Here is a 17,660-nt window from a genome sequence, read left to right as displayed (position 1 = left end):
TAGTCAAAGCTGTTAGCCTTGTCTGTCTTGTTCCCAGGAGTAACATCTCGCTCTTCTGCATCATCTGAAAGTTCTTTATGCAACTGGAGATCGTGGTGTTTCCACATCACCATCTAAGGCCAGTAAATGTTGCGTTCGCAAAACACATCCTGAAACGTTCTTCAGATTTTCCTTTTCTGGAAGCTAGCTTTTACAGAGCTGCTCAAATGACTACAGTGAGGTTTTTCCTATGTCAGCTTGCTATATATAACCAACGAGCTATACAGGTACCTCAACTCAAGTTTTCGTTTGCTTTCACTGAGTAGGGGTGCTTGGAACGGCATCGTACCTCTTTGTTTCATTAGAAATAAGCATTTGGAAAGCTTGGGTATTGTTCGTCCTAGGTTACACCACTTCTGAAAAGGGATTTTGATGTACAGTTAACACCAACTGCCACATACTCAGGGAAATACCCACCAAACCACTTCTGTCCAGGAGATATCTAAAAATTGATTAATAATGAATGTGACACATTAGTTGTAGACACTTCGCATATGATTTCAAAGTTTTCTACAACATTTTCAGAGTAATAACATTACAGAGATGCTCGTTTGTAAAAGCATTTAGTAGTTTATTGCTTTGAAGGTCATTAGCATATTACCGACAAGCAAGTCCCAGACATGTTCACTATTCAAGGAGCTACATGCTGAGATGGCACTGAAAGAGGGCACAGTAACTAATGGAGCTTTTGAATTTCAACTCTTCAAGAGAAAAAGGGACAAATAATACAATTACACTGCCTTCAGTTACCGGTAAGTGAAAATTCAGTATTGTTTTTTTGAAGACAGATCTTTGTCACTAATTGCAAACTTCTTGCTCTGACAGCTCTTTTGAGCACTGCCTGGAGGGCACCAAAAAAAAAACCTACGTATTCGGTGCAATGATGCTTTCAAGTTGGGCCTGAAAAACAAATGAGACAGTAAGTCAAATTAGATTCAATCTAAAAAATAAACGTACGTTGATGAAAAGTGATAAATTTGTTAGATATTCAAAGCGAGGAGCTGAGGGATGCTGCAATACTTCAAGAGAAACAGGCCAGGGTTTTTCCCTAGCTATTCCATTCCTTACTACATGTTTTATAAATTAGCTTTTCATTCTTGGCATACACACTTTTTGCATTCTGAGAAGAAAAGAGCTGGCCTTGGTTCCATACAATGAAAGGCTCATTTTATAATGTAAAGCATTGAAGAGGAAATTAAATAAAAGCTGTTGAAACAGTGGTCTGAATTCTCTGATTTCAGGCTGGACTATGTTAGCTAAATTAAATATTTGGCTCTCTAGGGTTTGGAACACAAACTGACTCTGGGACAAAAGTAGCTGGGAACAGCAAGTTTTTCAGTTACTGAGACAACTTGACGCCCAGTTAAAGAGATTGATCAGAGTGCTACCCGTGCTTGGGGAGCGTGTAGTGTGTGAAGCTTCCAGGACTCCTAGGTTGTCCTCTTCCTAGAGCTGCCATAAAAATAAACTACAACAGTGGTATATACACAGCTGTTAAAATACTTGTACTTAAAGGAAGAAACATGGGTCCGGTGGCAGCACACATTTGCTCTAACAGTTACTCTATTTCGTGCCCTAAAATACTTCAAGATGGCCTGAGGATGTTAATGGTTTAGAAAGGAAAACTAGGAATAGTGGAGATAAGGAAAGCAGCTGGGTGTAAAGGAAGTATTTTCGCTCTAGCCAGAAACGTTTACAGTTGTTTATGATTCCTTCCAAAAGCAAAGCAATTAACAGAACCTCTCTTTTCATTCAAGTAGCATGCACAAAATTACTCCTGTCAGATCCAAAACAATTTCAGTGATCCAGTCAAATCACCATAGGACAAATTGCTTCAGTGTTTTCCGTGAGAGCCTGTTAGCAAGCAAGAAGTGAATAGAAGAGTGCTTTTACTATAATATAGTAGCTACACTTCAGATGTGACGTAACAGACGTTTAGAGGCCTAGAAATCCAGTCAGCAATATGCGCTTGCCCTTCCTAGGTTTTGTTTTGCATTGTCTATAGCTCTGTTATCTTAGATGGAGATAGGAAGTTCCAAGAAAATGTGATGGCGCTGCCACCACACTTCAACTCTGCTGCTAAATAGTTCCATTAAGAAGGCACAAGTACAATAAATCCTTGCTATCTTCCCACTTCCTCGAGAATTTAAAGAAAGCGGGACATTAATACGAGTGCATCATAAATGTAACTACTATAAACGGGAAGGAGAAAGTTAGTTTTACATCTTTCTAATTAAAAATGCCAAAGTTTACCATTGCTATTTAGAATTGCATTTCTGTGCTAACCTTCAGCTGTTGATTCATTCGCTTCAGGAACTGAACCTCTTCAGTGTGTTTCTTTTCCTCTATCTGCCGCCTTTCGTTTTCACGCTTTTCAATAGCCTCACATTTAGCTTTCTGTTCGCTCACCTGTCTTTCCAGCTCCCGCTTTTCCTCTTCTAGCTCTGCAATCTTAGAAAATAGTACAGATCTCTCAAGTTTTGTTTGTTAACCGTCAATTTTCATTTGATTTCTCAATTTTACACTATGTTGTACAGTCTTTAAAGCGCTACAGGTATAATAGCTTATGAAACGCAATTAAGCCTTAGGGAAGCAGCACGACAGTTATTTTGATGATCTTTACTGCCACCCAGTGGAAGTAGAAATAATTGATTTTTATATAAAACATTCTTATGCCATATCACATGTAGAAAAGTATTATTGGTTTAACAGACCGACTTACTCTCTTTTCCATGTCATGTTTGCCTTGCTCAGCTTGCAGCGCCTTCCGCATGCCAAACGCAGTGCTGCTCTCATACAGCGTCTGGTAAGCAGCAATTGTCATTTGGATTTCATCCCTGACTCGAAGCAGCAATAGTCCTCGCTCTGCACAGTTGATTGTAATTTCACGGATCAATTCATCTTTAAAGAAAAGGTACAAAACTATTGAGTAACTTCCTGACATTTATCTGGGAATGCTGGAGATGCACAGGGTCCCGAAGTTCTTGGTTTTTACCTGTTCTTTGCACTACGAGAGCAACGTTGGTTTACAGGAGATGGTCGTAATTTTGGTTTTGTTACTTTACAGCTACAGCGTGAAGCGCTGTCAAATAAATCCATTAACATGCAGCAGTGTGGTGTATAGAAACTCTGGTAAGGACTGTTTCTGTCCCACGGAAAGCATAACAGCAAACCCCTTAAAACTTGCAATGATTCTATGCAGTTGTCAGAAGAAGCAAGAGCCTCTGGAAGAATTCTGCTCAAACAGCAGTCTCTTGCATTTGGGAAGATCAGAGAAGTAAGGGAATTTAACACTTTTGCAGAGGGTATAAGAGTATTTAAGAGTTAAGCTGTGTTTTAGGTTAGTTTAACTATTCAGGTTATGAACAACTAAGCCAAGATTAAGCCTCTTTGTATCTTTTACATATACGTAAGATTACTATCACACCATGTCATTTTTGTGGATAATGGGACACAAAATGCTACATCTCTGACAGCTCTCAGCGTGGGTAGGTAAGTGTTACAGACACACAGTCGGAGCTGCAGAGCACTGATGAGGGGCAGGGAAGGCAGGTGCAGCGTGGCTGCTGGAAAGGCAACCCTGGCCTTGTATCCCTTCTTGCGGGGTTCAAGGCTGTGCGAAACGTGGAAAGAGCAGCAGTGAGGCGGACAAGGACTGAGGCAGAGGAGCGGTGTTTTTGTGACCGCCGGTACTGACCGAAGCACTGCGAGTAGAGCTCCCTGCGCACGGGGCAGATGCCGGTCTCCCGCGCCTGCCGCTGCTGCAGCCTCAGGTCCAGCTGCTCCTGGAGGTGCACGACGTCCAGGCGGGTGCTGGGCACGCTGGACACCTGCTGCACCCACAGCTGCTTGTCCTCCTCCCACTCCCTGCACCCAAAAGCACCGGGAGGGCGGTGATGGATGGGGACCGCCGGGAGGCCCACCTGGGCCCTCTCGGTGGCTTCCCCCCCCCCCCCCCCGGTCTCACCGCGGCGGCAGGATGGCGTTCAGCAGCTCCTGGGGCTGCCTGCACTCGGCGGCGGCCGCGGCAGCAGCGGGCCGGGGCCGGGGCTGCGGGCCGGGGCCGGGCTGCGGCGGCGGCGGCTGCGGGGTCCCCTTCAACGGGCGGGCCTGCGGAGGGGAGGGGGCGGGAGAGAGCAACGTGGGGCCGGGACAGGCCTCGGGCAGGCCCCGGCCGTGCCCCCGGGCCCCGCTCACCTCCGGGGAGCGCTTCTCGGCGCGGCGGCTGACCAGCACCGGCGGCTCGTAGCGCAGCAGCGAGTCCGGCGGCGGGATCATGGCGGCGCCCTTCTTGCTGTGGCGGCGGCGCCCTTGTTGCTATGGAGGCGGCGCTGTTGCTATGGGAGGGGTGGCGCTGTCGCTACGGCCACAGCGCTACCGCCCTGCTGGCGCCGTTGTTGCTATGGAGACTCCGCCCCTCGTGTTTCCCTAAAGCGCATGCGCCGCGCGGAGCAACCGGACGCCCCGGCGGAAGCACTCCGGGGCAGGGCCGGAAGCGGCGCCCACTTCCGGCGGTGGCGGCCGGCGGCGGCGGCGGCCATGGAGGAGGCGGCGGAGCAGCGGCGGCGGGGCGAGCAGCGGCAGCACCGGGCCGAGCAGCAGCAGCAGCGGCGGCGGGGCGGGGAGGTGGTGGTGAAGGTCGAGAAGCGCAGCCCGCGGCGCTCCGCTTCCCGCTCGGCGCGGGGGGGCAGCCAGTCGCCGCCGGCCGACGAGCGGCGGGGAGGCCGCGGGGGCAGCAGCAGGTAGGCCCGGGCGGTGGCCGCGGGCCCGGCGCTGTGCCCGGCCCGGTTCCCGCCTCTCACTGCTCCTCCTCTCCTTGCCTTAAAGGTCGCCCAAGCGGCGGAGCCGGGCCGGCCGCCGGAGCAGGTCCCCGCGCGGCAGGCGGAGCCGCAGCCCGCACCACGGCGCGGTGAAGGTGAAGCAGGTAAAGGGAGGCGTTAACGGACGGGCACGGTCCTGTGCGCTGCCCGCGGCTCGGCTCGGCCCGCGGGGCTCGTAGCGGGGCTCCTCCTGCGGCTTCCGAGAGGCTCGGCTTGGGGAGGTCCGGAAACCAGCCTCTGGTCCGGCAGTTTTCTTCCTCAAATCCTTGTAAAATGCCTTGGGAATTAAAAGAGTCTCATAGGGTAACGTCTCACCGCTCCGCGCTTCGAGTCTTGCTGTAAGTAGCTCAGTGTTCCTGCCTGCCGGTGAGCTCAGCCTCGGTCACCTTTGCCGAAGTAGATTTGCTGCGTCTTTGTTCTAATTCTAAACACCTCACCCTAAGCGGCTCTTCCTTACAGGAGCGAGACGAACATCCTCGCAGAGGAAATGAGGAGCGAAAGCAGAAATACCCATCGGAGCAGGAACACAGGCGAGACAGAAGCGGTGACAGAGACAGACACAGAGATCACGCAGACAGAAGGAAAGACCCCAGTGAAAGGCCTGGAGGTCGAGGCCACGAGCGAGAGAGGGATGCTCAGAACATGCGCGAGCAGCAAGCGGAGAGAGAGTTTTATAACGAGAGAAGGCGAGAGCACCGGCAAAACAACGAAGGGAGCGGCGTTGACCAGAATCCAGAACTCGGGCAGTCTGATAACAAACCAAAAGATAAAGCTGCTGTAAAGAAAGAAAAACCAAGCTTTGAACTGTCTGGGGCTCTTCTGGAGGACACCAACACCTTCCGAGGGGTCGTGATCAAGTACAGCGAGCCCCCCGAGGCTCGGATTCCGAAGAAGCGGTGGCGCCTCTACCCTTTTAAAAACGACGAGTTCCTCCCGGTCATGTACATTCACAGGCAGAGCGCTTACCTCCTGGGCAGGCACCGCAGGATTGCAGATATTCCCATCGACCACCCGTCCTGCTCAAAGCAGCATGCTGTGTTCCAGTACCGGTAGGTATTCCTCTGCGTGCCTGCTGGTGGCACGGGGTTATTCAGTAATTTGTGAAAAAATAAAATAAACGGGGGGGAAAAAAAAATAAGTAGTTACGCATGGTTTACAAGTACGTGTGTGTTGTAAGCTGTTTCTTTTTTTTATGACTGCTGCACAACATCCTAGCAGCAATCAAAACTATTTGCAATTCCTCTCATTTAACCACAAGCAGCCTTTTACTCAAACAACCCAGCAGGGTTAAACGCAGAACTGCGCGTACGTCTGAGCTGGAATGAGTAGCAGGTGTAATTGGCAGTAAAAGCGTTTCAAGGGGAGGTTTGCATTTGGGTTTTCACAGCAAAGACTGCTGAGCTCCTGTTGAAGCAGCAGGGGTTGCGTGCTTTGGAAGACAGAGCTGCTCTCTTAAGGAAGAGCCATCTGTTGTGTGTTAGGAGTTACTGCCTTAGATCGCAGTCAGTTGCAGGAGGTGATGGCTGTCGGAACGTTTCGGGGATTTTCCCGTTCTCATCCCGTCTCTCGCTTCTCACGTTTTACTCGTTCAGATCTCTGAAGTACAGTTAACCCCTAACTGCACTGGGGCCGATGCGCTCCAAAAGCCGTCTGCGTGTGGAGCAGGGGATTTTCTCGTTCGCTGCCTTGACTGGAATGGTGTTTTTTGTCTCGCTAGGCTTGTGGAGTACACTCGTGCCGACGGTACGGTCGGCCGGAGGGTCAGGCCGTACATCATTGACCTCGGCTCTGGCAATGGCACTTTCCTCAACAACCAGCGGATTGAACCTCAGCGTTACTATGAACTGAAAGAGAAGGATGTGCTGAAGTTCGGGTTCAGCAGCAGGGAGTACGTTCTCCTCCACGAATCTTCAGATAAATCTGAGGCCAACACAAAGGACGATGATGAGGAGGAGGAGAAGGAGGAAGAGTCTGACAGTTAACAGATGAGGAGGAAACTGGGGGGGTGGGAGCAGGGGAGAGAAACTTTTTCAAGAGAACATACGTTGGGATGTAAACATGGGAGCATCAAAGCACTGATGCCTCTTATTGCCTTAAAGTCCTTCTGTTGCTGATCAGTTGTCATGCTTTATTTTGGGGGGACTTCGCTGATTATTCACCTTTGATAGTTCTGCGTTTCAGGAAATCCAGCTTTGTGTTTTCTTTTTTTTTTTTGTTTTTTTTTCCCCTGACAAGCAAAAAGAGCACCTGGATGTGAATGTTGTGATGCTGGAAATATTCAGCAAACGTTAAAAGACTTCTCTTTTAGAAAACGATGTAAAACACAGCGAGCATATTTAAAACTATTTTTATTACCTGTTTTGTCATAACCCTTTGAAAATGCTACTTAACTGAGATCTTAGTTAGGAGGTGACCCGATACACTTTGTAACGTGTCTTGTTTGGTAGAGTTTGCCAAATTTCTTGCCAGGTTAGTTCTAGACAGGACAATTTACCGGCCTTCCTACTAAAAAGGCACAAGTGTTGCAAAGCCCCCCTTGCGTCTGTATGTTTTGGGTAGTTAGATTGCGTTACGATAACTTTCAGCCGTGGGCATTTTACCAGACGACTACCTGGAAATTATAACGCAAATGGAAACTGAAGGAAGCGCTTCCTCGAATTTTAGGTTACAGTAACTTGATTTGGGAGGGCTGAGGCCCGGGTCGGTGTATGCCCAGCGTGTGTTGCAGCAGAGGATGCTGAAACTGTTACTGGGTGTTGAATATCTAGTCCTAAAGGTAGGGCCTTTATCTCCGACAGCACCACTGCCCCGCGAGTAACTTCTTGGTTTTGTTTGTATTACGTATAGTACCTGTTCTGTGGTGGCACGTTTTAACCAGTTTGCACTATTTAAGTCTTTTTTTTTATATATAAAAAGTTAAACCGCCATTTGTTTAAAATATTCTTCTACCCCCCCTCCCCCCCCCCGTAAATGAAAACAATACTTTAGGAAGAGAAAAACCGATTCTACTTACTGCAAGTACTTGCGTCTTGCATATTTTCGGATGTCTACTTCCCATGGTTTGCTTTACGATGTAAGAAATGTAATGTTTTCCACACTGTTTCCTAATTTGCCTGGATGTTTGTTCTGTGGTCACACATGCGATTCCTACGTGCTGTGTATATACTTGGTGTATGCAGGGGCTGCATACTGTATACACAGGCTAGAACATTGACGGTGTAAATATGGGGCATTGGCGTAGGTTTTCAAGCAGTAGGCAGAATGAGTTTTGACTAGGAGGATCTCCTTTATATATACTCCAGGGGTTTTTAAATAAAGAATTTGTAAATTTAGCCCTAATTCGTTTTAGTTATAAGATTTTTCTAGTGTCCCTCTCTTCCTTTATATTCCTTGAAATAGGTGCATTTTGTGTTTTGACAAGCCTGGAAAGGTGAGAGAGATGCTGAAGGTATAAATTATCACAGCTGTGACGTTCAACAAAGTGGTTCAGCGGTTGGAAAGTGTAGAATTAACAAATACCATCCTGTTGTAACTCATGCAACTTTTTTGTTACTTCAGCATTATCTTTTAGTAAAAGCAGGACTGAATAGATGGTGCCACGTTACCTCGGGACTGGTAAGGTTGCAGCTGCCTCAGTTACAGGTCCCGTGTCAATACCCTGAAGAACCACGGTGCGTGTGTGTGTGTGCTCTGTCGGACCGCGTGCACCGTGGGCACACTACCACCGATTGCCACTTCCCCAGCACCTCTGACTTTGACCCTGCAGCACCCACAGCAATTGCGGTCTGCTACCTGTGTGTCTTTCGTCCCATGCTATCAAAGTACTCATTTCCATGTTAAGAACGTGAAAGAAGTTCTAAAAAGAAAAGTTTGCGTGATTTGTGTGCTGCAGGTGCTGTGAGGTTGGAGGACGGTAAGGGCTTGTAGCGCTTTTCTTTGCTCAGGCCTTTCTGAGCTGAGCGTGCAGCAGGTAGCTTAGTGCTGTGTCCGGGCTGCTTGCCCTTGGATGCAGACAGGCTCTTGCTAGGAAACAGCTGGGGTTTAAGCCAGGGATATCAGTAGCACGAAAGGGCAAACCAGCCCATCAAGTCGCACTTATTTCAGAGCATTTAAATAAACTAGCATAGTTTAGAGACTTGAACCCAACTAAAAAGTTCAAATCAGACAAAAATGTGTGCAGAGTATGCTCAGCTACTTCTAGAACATGTCGAAATGATCCACTTGGGGTTATTTCTTCACAAAGGGAAGTCATGAAGATGGAATCCTTACAGCTGAGACAGAGAAGAGAGATGATATTGTCTTGCTTAAATGAAACTTTTTTACTTTTTCGGATTGGTTCAGTTTTTTTACATGACCCTGCTGGGTTGCCACTTGTGACCCTTTCACACCTTGCTAGGAAATGGCCTCGGCTGGTTTCAGGCTCAAGTCCTGTTCAGTCCTTGGGCTGGAAACACAAAAAGAGACAAGTGAAATCCCCAAATACTCTACACTTTACTGCATCTATTTTGCAAATTAATTTTTACAAACCTGAGTATGTTATAATAGCACATCCATGCTCTTGATTTTTGCTGTACCATTTTTACTAATTGGTTTTATAAGCAGCCTGTTTTCCTCCAGAATGATGGGATTCAAGGAGCTGCAATGGACCAAGTGGTGATGAACACAAAAGTAACCCTCTTTTACAAGCGGTGCAGCATTTGAATGCCAGGTCTCATATTTTATTGCCTTACTTTCAGTGTAAAGTTTCCTTATGTTCTGAAGATACCTGAGTTCTCAGCATGTTTACACACCAGTGCACGCTGAAGATTGCTGAGCAATGTTACACAGCTGATGCACGGGCACGCTGGCTGGGGGTCTCTGTGAGCTGAGCAGGAAAGTTCAGGATCATTTCTGTGCTTTCTCCACGCCCTTCTGTGAACCCGGCTCATCCTGACCAGGATCTTTGCCTGCATCTACTGATGAATGCTCGTCTGTGGTTTCAAACAAGCTGCTGCTGCTGCAGTCAAAGAATCGCGTCGAGCATTGTACGTTCGCACTGAGTGGCACCAAACCTTTGAGAACTCCCTGGAGGCCGTTCAAGCTGCTCTGTACGGACGTCTGTATTTTGTGATTATTGTTTTCCCCTCAGTAATGGGGAAAACCCCTCAGTCTGGGGGTTTCACCTGCCTGTCCCTACCCCATCCCTGCAGCACGGGGCACAGTGCAGACACCCTTCCCGCACATTTCCGTGCAGCAAACCCTCACGAAGCCTCTTTTAAACGAAAACGCCGAATATAACTCGCGGGGCGGGGCGGGGACCCCCATCCCGGCGGGGTCGCACCGGGGGGGACCCGGCCCCGCTTTTTCCCGTTGCGAGCAGCGGGCGGGGACCGAAACCGGCACCGGGGGCGGACCCGGGGCCGGGACTGGAGCAGGAACCGGGGCGGATCCGTGGCCTCGGCCGGGCTCAGCGCTGCCCCCGGCGGCACCACCGGGCACCGCAGCCTCCATCCCCGCCGCCGCCCGCCCGCCCGCCCGCCTCAGGCCGCCATGGCCGCGCTGCACGCCAAGGCCGGCGGCCCCCCGCAGATCCCCGACACCCGGCGGGAGCTGGCCGAGCTGGTGAAGCGCAAGCAGGAGCTGGCGGTGAGGCGGCGGGGACGGCTCCCGGGCCGGGAGGGGACCGGGGGGCACCGGGCCGGGCAGGGCCGGGCCTAGGCCGCGGGGCTGGAGGCGGGCGGCGGGGCCTAGGCCGCGGGGGCCGGTCCCGCTCCATGCCCCGCGCTGTGCCCGGCAGGAGACGCTGGCCAACCTGGAGCGGCAGATCTACGCCTTCGAGGGCAGCTACCTGGAGGACACGCAGATGTACGGCAACATCATCCGCGGCTGGGACCGCTACCTCACCAACCAGAAGTGAGTCCCGGCCCGGCCCCTGCCCCTGGCCCGGCCCCGGCCCGCCCCGCCGGGCCCCCCCCGCCATGCTGGTTTTCTCCGTTTTTAGGAACTCCAACAGCAAAAACGACCGGAGGAACCGCAAGTTCAAGGAGGCCGAGAGGCTCTTCAGCAAGTCCTCAGTCACCTCGGCGGCGGTGAGTGTTGGTCCTGGCAGGTCCCGCGGTGCTCACCGCTGCGAGACCACCTTTCTGTATCATATCCTCTACCTTCCCTACCTCCCCGTCCCAAGCATCTTCATTCCCACCTTGCAGTCTCTTGCAGAAACCCTTTTCCTAGCACCTGGAGAGGTGAAAGGTAACCACAGCCAACAACCACCCATGCTGTGCACTTGTTGCCGTTCTCATCTTCTTTTTGCTCCTAACTCCTTCCTGCTGTGCCGTGCTGGTGCTTGGTTGCAAGTTCTCTGAGGCAAAGACCTGATGCGTCTTTCTCTGTGAGGCGGTTTGCCGCGCTTTTTGAGCGTGTGACAAGTGGAGAGTGAGTTACTGCTGTCATTAACGTCCCTTTCAATTTTCTAGGCGGTCAGTGCATTAGCTGGAGTTCAAGACCAGCTCATTGAGAAGCGTAAGTCACCTCTTCATTTCTCTCTGAACTGGCAGAATTGGAAAGCGCTCGGGTTCTCAGTGCAACTGAGCTTTGTCTTCGGTTCTCTGGATTCCTGCCCTACTATCTGGCACCCTGGAGCTCTCCCCATCAGGGGTCTGACGCTGGTCCGCCCAGGCCAGCTCCTGAGTGTTCAAATTCAAGTAAATTCAACAGTGACACTGTAAGAAACAGGAGTAAAGTTGAGCTCAATTTGTTGCGTGAACTTTTATGTTTTGTAAGAGTTTGCTGTGCATAAAATATATTTATATGGATTTGGTGCTCTTTGGAGAAAAAGGCTAGAAGAACTGAAGTAATCCATTTCTGTTTGTGTGTCTTTCAGTCAGTTGCAAGTGATTTTAGGAGGAGCTGGGAGCTCCACTTTCGGAAACTACTTGTGAGCTCTCAATGTTTAGACCTTTCCTCCTGAGTTAGTCTTGCTGCCACTGTAACTTATGTGTTATGTGCTGATGAAGAAGCAGTGCTGCATTTCCAGTGCTTGGTACTAGAAATTTTAATTTTCATACTTCTTCCCCTAATTTTTCGAGGATATTTGCCACTTGCGATTAGTTTGATTTTTTTTTTGAATATTTATGTAATTAATAGCAAATCAGATGCAATTCTAGCATGCTTCAGTCACTGGCGAGGTAGCTTGTTGTACTTTAGAACGATTTTTCAGGTTCTCTTATTTATCTCCTGGTCTAAGGCTCAGTATACCTCTGGTGCCTTATGTATTGTTGCTGGGTGTTTGACTTCTGCGCGGGGCTGCACGGGAGCAGCCTGGGATGTGAGCTGTGGGGAGGTAACCACTGGGCTCTTCTGTGTTTGTCCCACTCTAGGGGAGCCAGGCAGTGGGACAGAGAGTGACACTTCTCCAGACTTTCACAATCAGGAGAATGAGCCCAGCCAGGAAGATGCTGAAGAGCTGGATGGATCCGTGCAGGGGGTGAAACCCCAGAAAGCTGCTTCCTCCACTTCTGGGAGCCACCATAGCAGCCACAAAAAACGGAAGAACAAAAATCGACACAGGTTAGTGATACCAGCAGCCTTCTAGGAATGCCTTGTGAATGGCTAGCTGTTGTTGAATAGGCTTTAATACGTGAAAGGAACTAGTAACTTGTTAGAATAATGAACAGCTCGGGTCATTTGTTTTGGTAATTCCACTTGTTTTTAAGTTGTGTGCACCATGTAGTATTCATCAGGATCCCATTGCACCCATTGTGTCAAGGAGGAGAACATGCTGAGGTAGCTACACAAGCAGTCAGCACAGGGTACTGATTGCAGCTCTGGTACAGCTCTGCTTTTGACAAGGCCTTATCAATTCTTTTCTCTGTCAAGGAGAGTAAAGCTTTCTTCCCTCCACTAGAGGAAGATTACATTGTGGCTTCCTGTGTGTGCTTCTTGATTTCTCTAGAACCGAGGAAGATAGGAATGTCAGTGCTTTCTTTGGAGAAGGAGGATGGAAAAAACAACAAAATGTTTTGGGGGTTGTGGACACTCTGAGTATCTTTGCTACGATTTCCACTCCAAACCTTTCCTGTTGTCATGTCCCAAGCTGAGAGTTTTTGATTATGACATGCACGAGTTGCTTTCTCAACCTTTTTTAACCTCAGAGTGTTACTAAACTGGCCTGAAATTCATGCGAAACACAGTTCCTGAACTCTGTATGGTTGAATTTAGATGACCGATTCTGGCCTTTACGGCATGATGCGGCATAGGCTGATGGCTCAGAAATCAGAAATAATCTAACTGCTTTATAGTGATGCTCTCCCAGGGCCAACATACCCTGCTTCTTACCGTGCCTCAGAACCCCCTTGGTATAGCCCAAGGATTTCTGTGGAGTGCAATAGTGCTGTGCCCTCAGGGGAGAAAGTCTGTGGAAATCCATGTTTTTGGAAAGAAAGAGACAGAGACGTAACTGCAGAACTACACTTCTCTGAAAATGATTGCAGGAACTGATACCTAAAGATTATTGGAAGCAAAGAAGCTTTAAATAATTAAGTAAAGGAGTTTTTAAAAAATTAAGTGTTGCTACCTTTGAGCTTGCTCGCATTGTGTGTGGATGGATTTCCCTCTTTGAGGGACCTTCCCATACAATTGCAAGAGAAATGTTTTAAAGAAAAGTGGTAAAGATTCCCAAGGATTGCTGGGGGAAGGTTGGTCTGCGAGATACGGAGGTAGGTGTAGTGCTTGAATACTGTTTAACTACTACTTCTTCATTAGGTTTTGAGTCATTAGCATGTCTTTAATTCTTAGATCAGGATTCTCCTCCTACAGCAGTCTGAATCAGGCAAACATCCTCAAGTATTGGATGTCCTCTTTGGTTCCTTATGAGCTAGGAATCAAAAGCAGTTCAGAGGTCTTTTTTTTGCCTGTAGATAATTGGAAAGAAGGTCAGCAGTAACACAAGAAACTACGTTTATAAACCAGTTCAGAGAAACAACCTGTAGAACTGAAGTACAGCATAAGAAAATTGCTATTTCAAACAAATTTTATGATTATATTCTGCACTTATATGGACAACAAACCAATCCACTGCAGATACAGTGGGGTCCAGTACAAATGCCGTAAATAATATAAATTCTTTTGCTCCATTACATAACCCAAACTTTAGTGCCAAGAGTTAGGAAGAAACTGCCCTACTGAAAGGTTGTGTTGCTTTGGGGTTTCTTCTGCATTCCTTCCACTGAAGCAGCTCGTACTGGCTACTGTCGGAGACAGAATATTGGACATGAGGAGCCCTGGTCTGATCTGGTATGGCACTTCTTATCATCCTAAGAGATACATCAGTCACATCTAAATTACAGAAGGGTTTTTGCAATTAGTAATTGACTATTCTGTGATGCTTAGCATGGCCAGATAATGAAGATAATTCAATTTGTCTGTAGCACAAACTCTGTTAAACTTGTGATTGCTGTTAATGACTATCCCCTAAATTTCAGCAGAAGAGACCAAACAATTTTCAAGTATATCTAGGTTTTAACAAAACAAAAACCAGTCCCAACCTTTTCATGGCAGATCTTGTTCAGAAGCTCTTTCATTTGCCAGCATACATTTGAGTTCTGCTCACCTGTTCCTGAAGAATTGGCCGGTGCTGGGAACAGACACCCTGGAGGTGCACTGACTCCACTTGCGTAGCTTAGGTTTTTCTAATTTAATTGCCATCAAGAGCAGTAGGGAGAGCTGGATTCAGATTGGGCAGAACTCCCGTGAATAGGTGGTTAAATTTCTAACAGTTAAAAGAGGGAATCAGATGGAAGTGTTGCTGTTGAAGCTGTCCTCTCTTCCCTCAGACCACAAAAAGGCCAAGATGATTATTTTCTGCATTCAGCAATTTTCCTGGCTACAAAGTGTTTCAGGAGAAAACAATACTGCAACCTCTTAGAAATTTGATGCTGAGAAGCTTCTAAGTTACAGATGAGTTGATGATGAGTCCTCTCTGACCAATACAGCTATTAGCTCTGGGACAGAACTGCTTTTAGAGATAGTGCTGTGGTGTCAGGGTGAATGCTGAGACAAGGGGTGGGAATGTAACCAAACTGTAATTAGATTCGGCCAATTCTCCGTGTTACCGTTTTAGCTCTCTAAAGGAAGTGAGTGTAAGAGGGTGTGTGTGTGTGTGTGTGTGTGCATTTTGAGAACATTTGAATGCATAGCTGGACACATAATTTTATGGTTGTCGCCACCTCTCTGCCTGAACAAGCTTTGCTTTGCTTAGTAATCTAGACAAAGCCACTGCTTTCTGACCACCCATTTGTTTTTGCAAGCAAATCAGTTTTTTTCTTTGCCTGTGAGCTAGCGCGCACTCTTAAGAACCTGATAGTTTCCTTTTTCAGCACTTAATATTCCCTCCATAAAACTACTCTGCCTCTGTTTTAACACCTCTTTTTCCCAGAAATCCAATTGGGGAGGGGGACTCTGGATTGTCAAATCTGGAGTGCTTTTTGTGCCCAATTCTGTTTAAGATATCTTAAGAACTTTATGGCATTTGAACACTGGCTTTACTTTTTTCTTTATTTTTTTTTTAGTAATCTCGCTAGGGTGGCTAATCAACTAATTTATTTAATTCATTAGTATATTAATTTCTATTGCTTTCTTCCTTTCAAATGCTGCCCCTCAGCCCGTCTGGCATGTTTGATTATGACTTTGAGTAAGTTTGACTTGAATTAGTACTTGTGCTGTGTTGTTAGTGTGTAGACACCAATGTGCCTTTTGAGACCTTTCTAACCCATAGTTTATCTGTTTAATTGTAGGTATGTATATTAGGTTAGGCTGGGAAGTTTTTTTTAAAAACAGAAAAGCGTGATGGAGGTAACATTTTATTTAATAACTTCAGCAAAATTAAATTAACTTCACTCTTCTTTACCTCTCTATTTCATTTTTAAATAGATAAACTTTTTAACTTTACAACTTAGTTTAAAAACTGATTCTTCTGGCTTTGCTTCTTAAGGAGTTTAGTGTAGACTTGGATATTTCTTTCTGGAAAATGTAATAAACTCAGTACCTTTGACTCGTGTAATTCCTGTCATCTTAAACTCCTATCTCTATTCAAAATAAATAACCATTACCACTATGTCTGAGTAATTACCTATGGCATAGTTACACATCTAACAAATTAACATAGAGCATGCGTATTTAACCTTATTTCTTTATGCTGCGTAACTTCCCTGTGACTTTTTATTATGAACCTTTATTAACTCTTTTTTTGAATGGAACGGATTATGCATTTTGGCAAAGAATAAAGAATCCACTCTCCCTCTCTTTGCTGCTCTTTTGTCCAGTAATATTGGGACAGTGATTTGGCTCAGCCGAATTGAGAATGTGGATTGAATTAACCAAATAGTCTTTGTTGTAGCCTGTGCCATATGCAGTAGCTGGTTCTTTGAACTCTAGTGTTTGTTTAATGTATTGAAATGGACATTTCTCTTATCTTTCCAACCACAGGATTGATCTCAAGTTAAACAAAAAGCCAAGAGCCGTAAGTATCAGTGCTCTGTCATTGTTTTCATTGCTCATCCATAGACTTGAGTGGCTGACTGATCCCTAATCGTAAAAAGCCTCCTTCTGCTGTAATTTAGGATGTTGTTTTTCTTATTATGAAGTAATCGTTGTCTTGTGGATTTAACAATAAATAAGTCCAGGCAGGCTTGTTATGAAGCTAGGTCACAATCAAGTCACATGCACCTCTTATGAAAACGGCTGGTTTGCGTCCTTCTGTCTTGTCATGAAGTGCAATATTAAAAGCACCTGGTTTTGGTTGATGCGTTCTTGAACTAAGGTTTTGAAGGGTCCTTTCTTTTAAATGTTCAGCTACAAGAAAAAATAAATCATCTCTTTTCTGTTTTGCCTTCAGCTAATGGTATGTAGAAATGAGAGGAAACTAAGAATCCCAGCTCTGCAAGCAGAGTTGGAAGTAGAAAGGTCTTAATGTGCCCGTCTTTTCCTTTCTCTGCAGGACTACTAGACTCATCAGTGATGAAGCCTCTGGGATTTAGGTCTACATGAATCCCCACCAAGAAAAATGCCAGTCAACTGAATGAGCACGATGGCAGCTCTTTGGCCAAGTGTATGCAGAAGGGAGTGGTTCACTCTAAAGAACTCAGATTGGGGGAGAAAGTCTTGGACCATGTACTTTGCATCATTTTTAAATCACCTGACTTACAGGAAGACAAAGGTGTAGTAGTAGTAGTCTTGAATTCCTGACTATTCTGTGCTTCCAGCTCAGTTGGGAACTTCCTACAATTGGCTGATCTTGCTGCTGCCACCCCTGTCATCTGTAAAACCATGGAGAGGCATTTTCTTTTCTGCTGGAATTGGGGTATGATTCAGTTTGTCCCATCCATGTTGTAAGGCTTAGATTACTTTTTGTTACTGATACTTAGCTTCATGTTTTTTTTTTGTTGTTTATATTTTGTTTTGTTTTTTTTTGGTTGTAGGTGGGAGGTTTTTTTGGTTGTTTTTGTTTTGTTTTCAACCAAAGTGTGTAGTTAATGAATTGGCTTTTGGTTTGTTTGTTGTAATCCATGTAGAGAGGAAGGTACTTCATTTTGTGGAACATCCTCAGTTTGATTCTTACGCGAGCAGAGAACAAGGTGGCTAACCATTTTCTCTAACTTTTATTTTGAACACCATCCCCTAAAGTTTACACACTGCTTTTAGATGCAGGGAAGGCAGGAGCTCAAAGCCAACTTGCTGTGTGCTGTCTTTGAGGTTGGGTGGATTCTCTTTTTAATACAAACTTCTGTCATTTGTACATAAACAATAAAAGTTACATTTGTCTCTCTT

At 46.7% G+C, this 17,660-nt stretch overlaps 3 protein-coding genes and 1 long non-coding RNA gene across 7 annotated transcripts; 2 read left to right on the top strand and 2 right to left on the bottom strand.

The window, feature by feature from the left end:
* Nucleotides 1-8: 8 nt before the first annotated feature.
* On the bottom strand, nt 9-4,346 carry DNALI1 (dynein axonemal light intermediate chain 1). Of its 2 annotated transcripts, none has more exons than XM_035562387.2 (6): nt 4,237-4,346; nt 4,007-4,149; nt 3,737-3,906; nt 2,762-2,940; nt 2,326-2,490; nt 9-939 (listed from the first exon to the last, which is right to left on the bottom strand). In XM_035562387.2, the coding sequence occupies exons 1-6, from the start codon at nt 4,315-4,317 to the stop codon at nt 904-906; spliced, it is 774 nt and encodes a 257-aa protein (XP_035418280.1). In that variant the 5' UTR covers nt 4,318-4,346; the 3' UTR covers nt 9-903. The 2 variants fall into 2 exon arrangements, with proteins under 2 accessions (XP_035418280.1, XP_035418281.1); XM_035562388.2 differs by having other exon boundaries at nt 88-939; nt 2,449-2,490.
* A 203-nt stretch (nt 4,347-4,549) lies between these two features.
* Nucleotides 4,550-6,973, top strand: SNIP1 (Smad nuclear interacting protein 1). Its single transcript, XM_035562265.2, has 4 exons — nt 4,550-4,781; nt 4,867-4,963; nt 5,319-5,908; nt 6,577-6,973. Exons 1-4 carry the CDS (start codon nt 4,579-4,581, stop codon nt 6,839-6,841), a joined length of 1,155 nt encoding a protein of 384 aa, XP_035418158.1. The 5' UTR covers nt 4,550-4,578; the 3' UTR covers nt 6,842-6,973.
* A 2,222-nt stretch (nt 6,974-9,195) lies between these two features.
* LOC118255781 (uncharacterized) lies at nt 9,196-10,778 on the bottom strand. The gene is made up of 3 exons (XR_004781027.2): nt 10,687-10,778; nt 9,387-9,495; nt 9,196-9,303 (listed from the first exon to the last, which is right to left on the bottom strand). It is a non-coding gene; the product is annotated as an uncharacterized LOC118255781 (long non-coding RNA).
* Nucleotides 10,335-17,660, top strand: MEAF6 (MYST/Esa1 associated factor 6). Of its 3 annotated transcripts, XR_004781026.2 has the most exons (8): nt 10,350-10,484; nt 10,636-10,751; nt 10,840-10,927; nt 11,312-11,357; nt 12,215-12,404; nt 15,629-15,686; nt 16,320-16,353; nt 16,831-16,888. XR_004781026.2 is itself a non-coding variant. In XM_035562263.2 (7 exons), exons 1-7 carry the CDS (start codon nt 10,389-10,391, stop codon nt 16,837-16,839), a joined length of 579 nt encoding a protein of 192 aa, XP_035418156.1. In that variant the 5' UTR covers nt 10,335-10,388; the 3' UTR covers nt 16,840-17,660. The 3 variants fall into 3 exon arrangements, 2 of the variants coding, with proteins under 2 accessions (XP_035418156.1, XP_035418157.1); XM_035562263.2 differs by lacking the exon at nt 15,629-15,686 and having other exon boundaries at nt 10,335-10,484; nt 16,831-17,660; XM_035562264.2 differs by lacking the exons at nt 15,629-15,686; nt 16,320-16,353 and having other exon boundaries at nt 16,831-17,660.

Source organism: Cygnus atratus, chromosome 23, assembly GCF_013377495.2.
Source record: "Cygnus atratus isolate AKBS03 ecotype Queensland, Australia chromosome 23, CAtr_DNAZoo_HiC_assembly, whole genome shotgun sequence".
Lineage (NCBI taxonomy): Eukaryota > Metazoa > Chordata > Aves > Anseriformes > Anatidae > Cygnus > Cygnus atratus.
The sequence above is the reverse complement of the archived record's forward strand: the minus strand, read 5'-3'. Positions and strand labels throughout refer to the sequence as shown.